Source organism: Conger conger, chromosome 1 (genome assembly GCF_963514075.1).
Source record: "Conger conger chromosome 1, fConCon1.1, whole genome shotgun sequence".
Lineage (NCBI taxonomy): Eukaryota > Metazoa > Chordata > Actinopteri > Anguilliformes > Congridae > Conger > Conger conger.
In genome coordinates, this window is record NC_083760.1 from 32,311,236 (window position 1) to 32,326,126 (window position 14,891).

The window sequence follows — 14,891 nt, forward strand, 5'->3', positions numbered from 1 at the left end:
TTTGGAGGGAGTCATTGATATCCTTGGGTTTGTGCTTATGGACCCCCCACAGATTTTTGATGGGATTTAAGTCTGGAGACTGAGATGGCAATTTCAGACCATGGATGTTGTTTTCACTGAACCATTTATGTGTGGATTTTGATGTATGTTTGGAGTCTCAGCTTCTAAGCAGAGGCGACCAGATTTTCTGTTAAGATTTTGTTTAATTCATTTTGCCATTGATCTTAAATAGTGCCACTGGTTCTCCTTACATGCATTCCTCTTTTGCCACCAAACATGTTGATTGAGTTTATAGCCAAAACATTCAACTTTTGGTCTCATCTGACCATAGCACTCTCTTCCAGTCATAATTCCAATGAGCTGTGGTAACCTCCAGATGCTCGGTTTTGTTTATTGTGCTCAGTAAGGGCTGTCTTTGTCTTCCAAAGAGTTTGCTGGTACTTGGTGACCTCAAGACGCAACCAATCTCTGCCGAAGGTGCCAATAAGGTGCCAATAAATCTGGAGCCCACTGTATGTTTCATTGCCCAACATTGGGTAAGTATAGTATGAATATTTATGGAGAAAGTTGAGGGTGACAATCTGTCATGGCATTTGTTTCAGGTTTCGCTCTTGGTCACCACAATTTTAGTTCTTTGAACTGAATGTCAGATGATGAGTCTAAAAGCCTTCATCCCGTCGCTGGTTCTCGAGAAGCCGACCACGGGCAAAGAAAGGGACAAGTCCAGCATCCAGTGTCTTGAAGCCTGCGGCAGGAACCTCTACATCGGTGGCAAGGACTCTCTCATCCAGCATTTTGTCGTGATGGATGAGGGCGGGCCGGGGCCAGGAATGGAAGGGAAGAGCGCAGGAATTCGGGAGGTGCGGAGGAGGCAGCTTGGGTCACGGAGCCCCATCTCGCAGCTGGGGGCCATCCCGTTCCTGAACCACCTGCTGGTGCTGAGCGATGGTTCACTCAGCGCACTGAACATGTTCTCCCTGGAACCCCTTCCTGGTCTCCGGAGGATCCGTAGCGTCTCATTCTTCCACCTCCACGGGGCCGACGTGTCCGCTCAGCCGTCCCCCGCAGTGGAGCTTTTCACTCTTTCGGCCCGGAGGAGGTCAGTGAACATCCACAGCGTATGGGTGGATCGGTGGGATTGTCTCAGGGAGGTGTCCCTCCCCCAGGAGCCACTCTCATTGGCTGTGGACAGGAGCAGTCTTTGTGTTGCCGCGGGTGACAGGTACTTCCTTCATGACCACGAGGCCGGGGCGACCCTTGACCTGTTCCCACATGACCTGCCCAAGCAAGGCGTCATCGTCAATGCTATCGGAAAAGGAGAGTTTCTTTTGCATGGTCCGGGGTCTCTGGGTAAGAACCGTTTTTAAAGTGCATGTGGAATTTACTGTACCTCCCAATGAAAGCTAAAAACTGTGAAGAATGTGAAACTGGAAATATTTTTTTGTTTTGGTTTATTTAACAGACCAGCCAAAATACTTTTTTGAGAATCTTTGAAAAGTGTTTCTGGAAACTAAGTACGGTCATGGATAAAATAACACAGACAAAAAAGAAAAAAGACACACATATACACACACAAGCATGCACACACAAAATCTCACAAGATTATAAATTATATTCTATGCATGCATGTCAAACCTTTTGTATACCTTCAGTATTTGCAGCCCCTAGTGAGAGAAATGAAGTTACATTTTTGATCTTTTTTAAATCACTATATTTATATTTATATATTAATAGACTTTAATACATTCTCAATTTTTACCAAACAAATTGCAGCTTACAGTTCAAATAAAAATGTGCAAGAAGAGAGTATATTTATTTATTTATTCACGTATTCATTCATTAGGCATGTTTGTAACGAGAAGTGGAGTGTCTGGCCGGCCCCCTATACAGTGGTCAGAGGGGGTCCTGGGGGCAGTGGTGCATTTCCCCTATGTGCTGACTCTGTGCAGCGAAGCTCTTCATATCTACAGCATGCTGGACCAGAGAATCAAGCAAACCATTCCTCTGAGCAGAGCCAAGGGCCTGTTCTCAACCCCAGGTTTGGCTTTACCCCCTCAGCTCCTCTGAGCAACATCTCCACCAATCCACTAATCAGCCAGTCAATGACAAAGCAGCCAGTCCATGAAGAATCTAATGAAGCAAAACAATCAGCCAATCCAATCTTTTTTCCTGCCTTCAGTTGATAATTGCATAGAAGCACTTTGAAGAAACGGGTCTAGTTTTTACTCAGATCACAAATATAATTAATTTACACAAATTGTATCCTGTGGATGCTCCTGTTGCATCATCTGGAATTAATCTCTGTTTTGTTTTGCCATTTATTTATTTTTTTAGAAAGGGTGTTTGCTTTCTCAGAAAGAGAGGTGCTTTGCTTGAGCCCTGTTGCTTTGGAGGAGCAGATCAAGGCTCTGGTGGCGAGCCAACACGTGGACGCGGCTTTGGACTTTGTCCAGGGGGTGCAATCCCTGTTATCGAAGGACACCTACAAGGTATATCTGCCAAGAGGAAGAACACAGAAAATCATTCTATGATCCGCTCCTGGCCTGTAAAAAATATAATCCATGTTGAAGTTCCCATAATGCCTTTAATGAAAAGAGCTGACCTTCATATGGAATTCCGCCAGTCAATTCTGCCAGTTCCGCCTCAACTCCCTCTAGTTCAGTAGGAAAACATCTTTTTATTATTGCTTTCTGGCCCCTATGGCAGTAGCACAAGCCATGAGAAAGTATATACCTTTCAAATAGAAAGAAGCATGTTTGCCGTTTCCCCATAATGCACTAGGCAGACCGGGGTCAGTGAGGATAAGCAGCTCTGTTGTTTATCGAGTGCGTTATAAAACACGCGCACCAGATGGTGTGGAAGATGAGCTGCAGTGAGGCATTAGCTCAGAAGGTAACCATCAGGGATTTCAAGGAAATCATCCCACGGATGCAATTTCGTTTTTGGTCGCTTTGTTTCTTTTTAGTCAGCCGGAACACAAGCTTATATCTCTATCCTGTTCAATTGGCAAGTAAAATGATGTAAGATTACCAGCTTAACATCAGGCACCATATTTTATGATGTGTTCTCATTGTTGCAATACTACATGTTTCCCCAGTGGGAATTTATTGGGTGGGGTTGGTGGGTTGGGGGGTTAGTGGTCTGTGGAGTATCCTGTAATGCTCCTGGTAAATGTATTCCTGATGATGAAGAATGGCTCAATTTGCAGGTCCTACACAATAATTTGACTTGTACACTGGGATTTGTGAAGTTCTACCAGGAACGTTTCTCTGAAGCCAAGTACCTTTTCATGTGAGAAAACCTCTGCCAACCATTCATTATAACCAAAAATCAGATGTACATGTACATGCATTTATACATTGATCTATTTTTCACAGCGAGGGCAATCTGGACCCAAGAGAAATCATTGCCTTGTACCCCGAGCACTATCCTGTCTGCAAAGACTTTGTTTCCCAGCATGCCCCTGTCTTCAATGCCAAAGACCTCCGGGCACTGAAAGAAGACTGTGCCACATTTGAGCGATACCAGAGCTTCCTGACTAATTTCCTGAGGGAGGTGCAGTGGTCTGACCAGAGCCATCATTGCCGCCAGGATGTTGACGGAGTGCTTCTTAAACTATACTTGGAACGAGGAAATGAAGCTGACCTTGTGGAACTCCTGTCCTCTGCCAATGCCTGCGTCCTCAATACGTGTGTACCCTATTTAGAGTGCCACAAAAGGTGAGCAGAAGAGAAAAGTTATTAAAAATCCTGAAATGTCAATTGTTTTTCCCCATTGTAATTTTTAACAATATTCTGTGTTGTGCAAATTACATTTTTTCATCTATTTATCACACATAACCAGAGTGACTCTCAAAGCAAAAATGATAGGAGCAGTGAATGGAATAATGAAAGCAACAGTCTCTACAGCAGAGGATAGTTAACACTCTTGCCTGAATTCAATCGAAAGTATTCAAACATTCACCAAATTATCCCAATGAGCAAAAGCAGGAATCTAGATTGAGTGTATTTCGCCAACTTTTCACCTCAAAAATGTTCACTGGCATGTAAAGATAGTTCTAGAATCAACCCTACTGTTGTATAATTATAAATATTTTTAGAAATAATTTTAAATAAATATTTTTAACCAATAGAAGATTTTTGTAAAGCTTTAACATGCTCAGAGGGGCATTTTGCAAGCAAAGCATGACCATAGTTAACTCCTCCCTGAAGCATGCCAGTCAAAGAGGTTGAGTCTGAATTCAGAGCAAAAAAGGCAATGACTCCTGAGGACGTGAATAGTTCCTTACAAGTCCCGACCTAAAAAAAAGCATACAAAAAACAGTCCTTAGAAGACATGAGTTAATGTACCTTCACAATTCCCTCCCCAGAGTGCATGATGTCCTCTTTTTTGTGTTTAAAGATTCTATGCCCTTGGTCTGCTGTATCAGAGCCATAGCCAAGATGAGAATGCAATCCAGGTAATCATTTCAAGCAAGAAATCTGTAAGCGTGTTCTGTGAAACACAAACAAGTGAACAAGTAATACTATTATTCCTACTAATCCTACTACTAATACTACTAATACACCTTCTACTACTACGAATGTGTTTAATAATAAGAATCATCATCGTAATAGCATATTTATGTAGCACTTTTCATAGGCATGTTGTACATAAATGTAATAAATGTAACTGAAAAGTGACTGCTGTATATATATATATATATATAGTATACAGTATATGGGGGGCGACATGGCTCAGGCAGTAAGAGCAGTCATCTGGCAGTCAGAGGGTTGCCGGTTCGATCCCCCGCCCGGGCTGTGTCGAAGTGTCCCTGAGCAAGACACCTAAACCCCAAATGCTCCTGACAAGCGGGTCGGCACCTTGCATGGCAGCCAATCGCCATCGGTGTGTGAGTGTGTGTATGAATGGGTGAATGAGAAGCATCAATTGTACAGCGCTTTGGATAAAGGTGCTATATAAATGCCTACCATTTTATGTGTGTGTTGTCCCAAACTACTGTAAGTTACACAACTGAAGCTGTGTTCCTTTATTTGTTACTTGCATTTAGAAGTATGGTGATCAGGGAAAAATGAAAAACCATTGAGTATGTAATGGAGAAAAATGAAACAATTTCACAACTTGAAGCCTGAAAATTACAGAATGGATGAGTCAGAGGAAATGTGAATAAATCAACTTATTGCAGCAGCCATAATGCATCTCTTCACAAAGGCTGTCACAGTAAATGTTCTTCGTCTAATTTATTGCATCCCAACTGCTGCACATAAAACATTTTAAGTAATTACATGCACTGTCAGAATTTGTTTGAGGTCTTAAGTGCATGTACGGGTGTTCTGGTATTGCAGACCTGGGTGAATATTGTGGATGGCGATGATCCAGATGGTATGAGTTCTGCTGCTTATGAGCAAGTCGTAAATGCACTCCGTCAACAGAAGAGCAGGCAGCTGGTCTGGAAGTTTGCTGACTGGGCTCTGCAGAAGAGCCAGGAGGTGGGTTTTCAGAAACTCAGACTTTGGTTTTTGTACAGGTATATCTGATGATAAACTGGCTTAATATATTCTGAGAAATCAATCCCCATAAAATTTGCATTTGTGTTTTTGGCCTACATTTCATACAGCATTTTGTCTGTTAAATAGAGTAGATATTCTTACATATGTACAGTATGTGTGCATGAAAAAATTTACAATCAAATCTTATAAATTATATACAGTTGTATATCATGTAAATCATATAAAATTAAGGGTATTAGAGCTTCACTTATTATTATTATTTTTTTAAAACCTGCTTTAAATTCCAATTAATTTAATGTATTACCTGTATTACTTTAGTTACACTAGCCTGCTTTAGCCATATTATACAGTGACTTTAACATTTCAATCATTTTACTGAACACATAATGTATATTTGCTACCATCTGTTTCTCTCAAATTTTTTCTTTTTACTTTGCAATAAATGCACAAGTAAATCCTTGAAGTGTAATCGCCTTTGCTCAGCTTAACGACTGAGACATGGGCCACATTAACAATCAGGATGACACTGATGTGATCACAGCACGTGCTGAACACTAATAGTAATAGGATTTTGCTGCACATAGAATGCGGCAACATTCTTTGCCAGTCCTTATTCAACAGCATGCTGAAAATGCGCTGGGCTACATTCCTCTTTCTCAGTGAATAAATAATTCAGTTCAAACACACAATTAAAAGCTTCTTTACTGTATCAGCCTTGTAAGAGTCGGAAATGTTTAAGTCTAATTGACTTTGATCAGGAAAAATATCTTTGCTGAGTTCCGTTTAGCATAGTGAAGTAACATTTCAGCAGATATTCTCATATCTGGCTTCTTATAGCCACAAGAGCCACAGATGACACAGCCGTTGGCATGACAACTAGGCTGCATGCTGTTTATTGTCATGGTGACACTTAAGCCCACAATAAGAAGGAGACTGTTTGGATTTAGAGTCAATTTTTGTTCAAATGAAGGCCTATTATTTATGTGGGTACACTATGATTTGAAAGTAATTGGGTCTTTCTTACCTCGGAAGATTCAGGTGTTCCTTTTTCACAAGGTTTCTGAGACCGATTAATGTTCACAAGGCCAAAGATGCATTGATTCTGTTTTTAAAAAAAACAATGGGAATGAGCCAAGAATCAGCATAAGCATTTTTCCATTCAAGCATCATGCTGAGCGCTGATCCAAGCAATTCACAAAAGTGAAATAGGGCATAACCTTGAAAAACATCTATTGCAGTGACATTGACTGAACAATAGAGGGCAGAAATGCTACATTAATTATCAATGATACTGTCATAGCCCTGCCCCTGAGCACATCTGTAATGAGATGCTGCACAGATTAACTGACATTAAAGAATATTACCTATATGCAATCTTCATTATACTGCGCTTCCTTATCGTAGTGTGAACGTAAGAGTATTCATATATTCTTTTAATTATTCAAACGAAACTAACAAAACAGAACTTTTCTCTGTCCTTTTGAGTTTGTGGAAGCTAAAGTATACGAATGCAATGTAAATGTCATAACATGTTCTGTACACACTGTACAGCCTTATGGTCCCACATTACAGAAGGTAACTGTAAGCCTGGCATTCAAATCCTTAATTTATGAGTGGTTGTGATGATCATTTAGTTATCTTCTTAAAACCAGTAACATGCTGATATAAGCAGAATGGTGTATCTATCTTTTTTTTTCCACATCATTGGACTAAGAACAACTGATCAATCCCATCATCTTACAAATGTATTTGTGATTTTGAAGGTAGGGGTACAGATATTCACCAGTAGAGAGGAAGAACAGGCTCCATTTGAGGAGGAAGAAGTCTTGAGCTTTCTGAACAAGCATCACCTGGCTTTGGCACTGTACCTGGAGCATTTAATTTTCGCTCTGAAAAGCAAGGTAGGTGCCATATTTCATCCCCACATAGAACTAGGATATTCTCAGTAAAATGAAATATAGAATCCAATAACTGCTGGAATCTTTTTCCCAGCTTGGAATCTCTACCTGCACCTTGTGCAAAGGACACTGCAGCTGAAGCACGCACACTGCTACAATGCATTTTCCCATGCTAGTCACTTCATCCTCCCGAGACCTGGCAGTTTATTTCTGTCTTCTGTAGGGGATATGAGTCTCTGGTCTTAATCTCAAGAACTGTATCTTCTATGCTGAAAGCCTACACTATAATAAAAAAAATTACTGCAATATTTTTGTGTTAGCCAAAACATTTGTTTTTTTTTTTAAGTGTTTTTTATTTTCTACTGCTGGGTCTCAGGGGGACATTCCGCAGTATTAACTGAAAAAGAGCCGTATCTCTAACTCATAATAACTGGGCTGGTGCTGTTGGAAAGAACTAATACAGCAGTAACCCAAGAAACTGACCTATCCCTGATCTCTGACTGACTCGCCCTACTTCTGGCAGAACGAAGATGATTGTGAGCCTCCGCAGCAGACTTCAAAATCAGCAGACAATGTCAGAGCCTGAGCACAGCTTCAGCTCCTGGCTGACTCTCAGCATCCTGAACAAACAATCCACTTAGAAGCCCATTTTTGCTGTCCTCAAGGTGTTGTTACATTAGGAACACCTAAGTACTGCAACAGTACAGGAGAGCTGTATGCTTGGGCTGCTATGGACAGAAGAGATTTTACTTAAAATTCAGTGAGGCAGAGCTGGCTTTACAGTTCAGAATGCTTTGATTAATAATAATTAAAATAATAGTGAATAACTGGAAGGCAAGTTACACTGGTTAAGGACATAGACTATGCTACTGTCTCCAGGCCTGCCATCATGTACCTTGCTCTTGCTAACGGACTGGAGTTAAGCAGGCATCGGCTTGTATTGCACTTGGATAGGAGACTTGTAAGACTATTCGTAAATGGTTGGCATTTATATTGTGCCTTTATCTAAAGGGCTGTACAATTGATGCTTCTCATTCCCCAATTCATACACACACTCACACTCACCCACCAACGGCGATTGGCTGCTATGCAAGGCACCAACCAGCTCATCAGGAGCAATTGGAGGTTAGATGTCTTGCTCAGGGACACTTCAACACTCCCAGGGAGGGATCAAACCGGAAACCAGACTGCCAGATCACTACTCTTACCGCCTGAGCCAATGTTGCACTTCATGTGGTGGATGGAAGTAATGTTGGTGGCCTAAAATGTTTTGTCTTCTGGACCAAATTAGCGCCAGTTACCGGCACACTGTGGTGAAGAGATGGTATCTTTCAGATGAGAAATGAAATTGAGTCTTGCCTCTGGAATGTTCCATCGTACTCCCATCATAAAGAGCCAAGGATTCCCCAGTATTCTGGAAGAGTTCCAAACCAGCCCTTTCAGCCTTCTACATAACAAATCCCCAGTCTCCATTTCCTGTTCGCCTCAGTTGATGCACACATAGTGAGCATTTTGCTGAAAGATGGCTGCCACATATAACCTAAGTGGGAATATACAATGATGGTGGTTGAGGTGAGTTTCCCATGTGACAAGACCATACAAAGTGCTATATAAATACAATCCATCATCATTGTCATCACTATCTACATCACCAACATCATCATAAATTCAATGTAACACTGACTTTTATCTTTCAGAAAGAGAGGCACCACACCCTTCTAGCCATGACATATGTCACGCAAGTACTGGGCATAGTGGAGAAGGGAGAGGGTTCAAACATAACTGCAAACTCAACCAGGGAAAAACTGCAGCAATTCCTCTGGAAGTCAACCTTATACAGCACTGTTGCAGTTCAGGGTCAGTACAACAGAGCACAGCACATTTCAGTTCCTAAAAATGAAGTCAAAGAGTCTATGAAATTGACACATGCTTTTTACCTAGAAAGCATAGAAGTATGAACTTCAGGTTCATGTATCAATTTATGTTAAATTAAATCATGCATGTAAAAACAATCATGAATACAAGATATCCAGATATTGTAGTATTGTAATGTATTGAAACATACCTTTACTATACTATTAATTCCCCAAAGTTATTGTTGATAATTCTAATTTCAATGAAAAAAGCACCAGTAGCACCATTATGTACAAATTGTATTTGTCAACAACTTGTTATTTTCATGTGATACTCAGCGAGAAATATTACAGGAAATATACACTCAGTGTAGACCTGCACATCAGCTTGCTAATGCAAATATTTAATCAGCCATTCACGTGGCAGCAACTAAATGCATAAAAGCATGCAGATGTGGTCAAGAGGTTCATCTGTTTTTCCGACCAAGTGTCAGAATGGGGAAGAAATGTGATTTAAGTGACTTTGACCACAATGATTGTTGGTGAGATACAGTGAGATACATTGAGTATCTCAGAAACTGCTGATCTCCTGGGATTTTCATGCTCAACAGTCCCTAGAGTTTGCCAAAGACGGTGAAAAAATTTCTGCAGGTAGAAATGTGTTGTTAGAGATCAGAGGAGAAGGGCCAGACTGGTCGAAGCTGACAGGAAGGTGACAGTAATGCAAATAACCACACATTACAACAGTGAGCAGAGCATCTCTGTGAGCTGCTCCGAACACACAACACGTCAAACCTCTAAGTGGATAGGCTATGGCAGCAGAAGATTTAATAAGTCTAAAAAATGTCTAACAAATACCTAATAAAGTGCTCACTGATAGTAAACAGCCCCTTGAAAAACATCACGTTTTTATCAATATATTATCATTTTAGTAGTAATTTAATTTAGGTTAAGTGTGGGTTTGTGGGTTTTATCTTATGACAGTTGCCTGTCCTTAGAAAAAAATGTTACTAGATTAGTATCTAAAATGCCAACAAAATGTCTGCAAAGTCTGAAAAGTCCCTAACCCCTCCCCCTCGCCTCCTGTGGTCAGCACTCTGTTATCATAGACAGTGGCAAAAGTGTAGCTTAAGTGGAGCTCAGAAATTTATATTGCACAACATCATCAGATAATTATGAAAAAACATGTCACGTGCAAAATCGTATTTTAAGAACAGCTTGGCAAAACATGCATGTTGGCCTTTAAGCCTTTAAACCCTACACTTACACACATCAATTCACATCATTCCTAACTGATTTTCAGAACAAATCCAGGCAACTTCCCTTCACTTGGAGAGAGCTATCCTACATGGGGTTGCAGGGGAGCACCGCAAAGCCCTTGAGGTCCTGGTCCACGGGGAGAAGGATCTCCAGGCCGCAGAAGACTACTGCAGGATGGCAAGGAGTAACCAAGCAAAGGAATTTGGTAGCCCCCTCTATCATCTCCTGCTCAACATCTACTTGGACTCACCACAGCTGGCCACCAAAGCCACAGACCTTCTGAACCGCAACGCTGAAGCCTTCGACCCTGTCGCTGTCCTCCGGGTGCTGCCTGGGACGTGGTCAATGCCCCTGGTGTCCAGGTTCTTGTCTGAGTCTGTGAGAGGATTGGTCCACCGCAGGAAAATGGGAGGGGTGGAGAGAAATCTAGCAAAGGTGGAGCACTTCAGGCACAAGTGTACAAGGGTGAGAGTGAGACTTTTGATCTTTCTACGTGTCAGAGAAAGTATACTATGAGTTTTTATATCAGTATACCAATGAAAACATAGGCCAGTTAAGGCTAAGATTTACCATGACTGCCACCACAAGCTAATGGGATGGGACTATAGTTGTGTTTCATAAAAAACTGGTAAGAAAAATGTGAGAAAAAAATATTTCTCTATCAAAATTAACCACTATAACCAATTTTACATGATGAAAGTGTCATTGATAAGAAAGAAAATGCCTTAATTTATGTTTATTGAATGCCCCTTGTAGTGTAGGTTTCAGCGCAGTGGTGCTTAAACCCTAGTCTCCACCAAACACGACAAGGCGCTTTTAGAACATCTTTGGAAGAACGTTTTATTGGTGTGAACTGTCCAGTTTTAGAAAGGTTGGCTCTCGGTGGCTGGAGTTTCAAAAACTGAGCATGTCAAGTCTCAAGAGTTTTATAATAATTGATTTAATGTTACAGTTAACTCGGGTCATCATGGAAACAGTCATTTATTTGTTTACTCTGTGCTTTGGTGTGTACTACCGAGTCCATACTCGCAGACGTTTTGAGATTTAAACATGAATTTCAGGGTCATAGGATATTTTCTAAATTAACTCCAGGTAAGATAAAAAGGCTGCTGTTAAATGATAGTTCCTTTCATTCAATTGATGAGAATTGGCTATTGCTCGAATTGCTATCCCTAATTCTACCTTTCCCATGCCAACAGACCACACTCACTCGAGGAATGATTAAAGTGGAGAGGGACCAGGTCTGCCAGAGGTGTGGGAGATACCTAAATGAACCAGAGTTTCTGCGTAGTCTTAAAGGAGAACTTATTCACACACATTGCTGGAGTCATGAGGAGCCGTCTGCATAACAACAGGACCTTGTACACACATTCACTTCCACATGTACACTCTCAATTAAGTATACACAAACTCATTCATGAACATGCATTACCGAGTTCAAACACAAGTGAGCACTGGGCCAGAAAAGCCCGGCAGGATCCAGAGTTGTTCTCCGTAGGGGCAGACGAGGATCCGGAAATTCCCAGGGCATGGTTTGGCCTGCGGCCGAACTGGTGGTCTGAGAGGCAGCAATGGAGTCCCGGGCCAGTACAGTCATGGAAGGCATCTGACTGGAGAGATGATGAACAGCCTGCTGTAATGAGCAGATTTTGTTTAGTTTCGTGCTGTCCCAGTCGAATGTCTTGATGGTGGAGAGCCTCCAATTTGAACTGTGACGGACTCCGCAAGTTCACTGCTTCAACATTTTTAAGGCTCAGACAACCCAGCAGCTGTCTTTTTAACCCTTAACCACAAAATCTAGCTATCAGTAACCAGCAAACTAGCTAGCTTTGTCGCAAAATAAATTAAGAAGTTAGCTAAAAGGTTGGCTGTATTATTCTACCTTAGAGAGACGATACCTAACTGGCTAGGTAGGTAATATTAGCTTACGCTACAATGAGGACAGATGTTTTAGTCGAGACCTTTCTTTTTAGTCCAGTTGTTCCGCTGCATTGTTTTTATTGGCTTGAGTAAGTTAGCTAACACAACAGCTGTCACTAAACGTCCCTAAATCTTCTTGGTTTGCTTCAATAATTTTATCAGCACCACAATTAACAACAACTTATCTTGCTATCCAGAACTAAAAACTAGTCAAAGTTTGCTAATGTTATCCGCTACCTCAAAACAAAGATTCCAAAATGGCTTAGCCTACAAACTAACATTAAATAACTACAACCAGTAACTAACTATTAAAGTCTCTCACTGTTTTTCTTGGAGATGTTTCGTCCAGTGGCTATGTCTAGTCCAGTTTCAGTTGCTGTTCAGGTGCTATGTTCGGTAGGTAGAACTGTCTCACACTACAATGGTCACCTTGCAGTGGAGCCTCTGCTCTACTGTTTAAGTATCTTGTGTATGTGATATTTCCACCCCCACACTCAGGAGACTGCTGGTGATGTTTTTGACAGCTGTTTTAGGGGTTTTCTTCACAGCTTATATGTCATGAATTGCAGGTGTCTTCCTTGGCTGACCTGTACAGTTGGCCGACTACATTTCCAGGTTTCTTTCATGGTGCTGTGTTCTTAGAGTCAGGGTTACCTTTCAGAAAATACCAGGATTATGCCTGTAGTCAAAAGGGTTCAAGAATAGTAGCCATTTTATGCTGGGTATTTACACTTCAAGCTTGTGTTAAGAAAAAAGGTGATATTTAAGGGGTAAACTAGCCTGATTTATCCGAAGTTTGGATTAGATGGGTTTTCTCAAGTATTTCGGAAAGAGTATGAATTCAGCTGAGTTGCAATTGTGTTACTGACAGCTTTGATAACTACATAAAGGTAAGAAAAATAGTTCATCAACTTTATATTATCATTTAGCTATAAAAACGCAGCATAACTCCAGCAACCCCACTGGATTAGAGAAAATCTACTGTTTTTTGCTGCTTTGCTGGCATGCTAAACATTTTTTCTGTTAGCTGTGAGCTGTCATTTCTCAAGGCAGCGTTGAGTGTCATCTAGAGTGTTTTAAGGGGAAAAAAACTGTTCAATATTCTGTTGGAAAATTTCTGTTGAATAAAAAAACATTTGATTACAAAAAAAAAGATCTGGCATTTGTCGGATCACCTGTATACACCTCTGTTTCCACAGCATTTAGATCCCCTGCTCTAAAATCCAGTGATGACCAGGTTTAAATTAACAGCGACCAGCTTTTTCAATACATACTTTCAATACACACTCAAATCAAATCAAATCAAAATACTTAAAATCAATAATCTGTGAACAAATCTGAGAATGCAGTGGAATCAATCCACCATTACAACAAGCCATTGTTTCAGGACAGCACTTCAACTTACATTACATTACATACATTTAGCAGATGCTCTTTCCCATGGTTACTTATGAAGGCGAACATTAGTGTCCACCAGATTTATGTTAGCAACAGTGCCAGACCCGGCCATTAATATTCCAAGGCCTGTGAGTATAAGTGCAACATCAATCATACACTAAGTGCAAGTGACCTTATATGAACCTCAAACTATAATACACATGACATTCATACAGCTTGTGGCCTAAACAAGTCTAATGTGTTTTGATGAAATTGCTACTGTCAGGGGCCACTCAATGCATACGGTACATCTTTTTAAAAGAAAGAATTTATCAGTGCCTCTATACTATTTCCACAATTGTTCAAGCCTGGCAGAATCAGACTGAGACTGACATTTTGTTATAAGCTGGCTATCATTCCTGTTCTTTTAAAAAAGGCAGGTTTGCAGCAATTCAGATGTTTCAGATGTTGGGTTCCTGTGCTTTTTATATGCAAAGGTAACTTGTTCCAGTTCACAGCTCCACAAAACTTCAAACAACATTTACCGATTTTGGTTTTAAACTTCAGCAAGCACAGTTCAGCAATGCTAGCTCTAGTGTGGTATACATGCGTATCACCACTCCTCTGGAAGTTCCACTTCACTCGTTCCCTTGGCCCTGTTATCACTGCACATGGTCTATCCTACCACTGCTATGCGGACGATACCCAACTCTTCATCTCATTCCCACCATCTGATACACAGGTTTCAGTCCATATCTCTGCTTACCTGAATGACATCCAGAGCTAGATGGACAACCACCATGTAAAGCTCAACCCAGGTAAGACTGAAGTGATATTCATCTCTGCTATTACCTCTCCCCATCTGGATCTCTCCATTTCCCTAGGGGATACCACACCGAGAACATTGCGGCGGTGGCCCGGTCATGCAGGTTCTTCCTATACAGCATACGGAGAATCCACCCCTTTTCACCCCCTACTCGACACAGCTCCTCTTCCAAGTGATGGTTTTGTCCCGCCTGGACTACTGCAACTCCTGGGTTATGATCCAAACAATTTGTTGTCTATTAGCCAAA

General features: G+C 41.1%; 1 protein-coding gene across 1 annotated transcript; it reads left to right on the forward strand.

The window, feature by feature from the left end:
• Positions 1 to 653: 653 nt before the first annotated feature.
• Positions 654 to 13,516, forward strand: si:ch211-266g18.9 (transforming growth factor-beta receptor-associated protein 1). The gene is made up of 11 exons (XM_061233924.1): positions 654 to 1,350; positions 1,844 to 2,038; positions 2,335 to 2,489; positions 3,209 to 3,291; positions 3,378 to 3,719; positions 4,402 to 4,459; positions 5,346 to 5,489; positions 7,274 to 7,411; positions 9,106 to 9,265; positions 10,565 to 10,986; positions 11,721 to 13,516. Exons 1-11 carry the CDS (start codon positions 654 to 656, stop codon positions 11,868 to 11,870), a joined length of 2,544 nt encoding a protein of 847 aa, XP_061089908.1. The 3' UTR covers positions 11,871 to 13,516.
• The last annotated feature ends 1,375 nt before the right edge of the window (positions 13,517 to 14,891 follow it).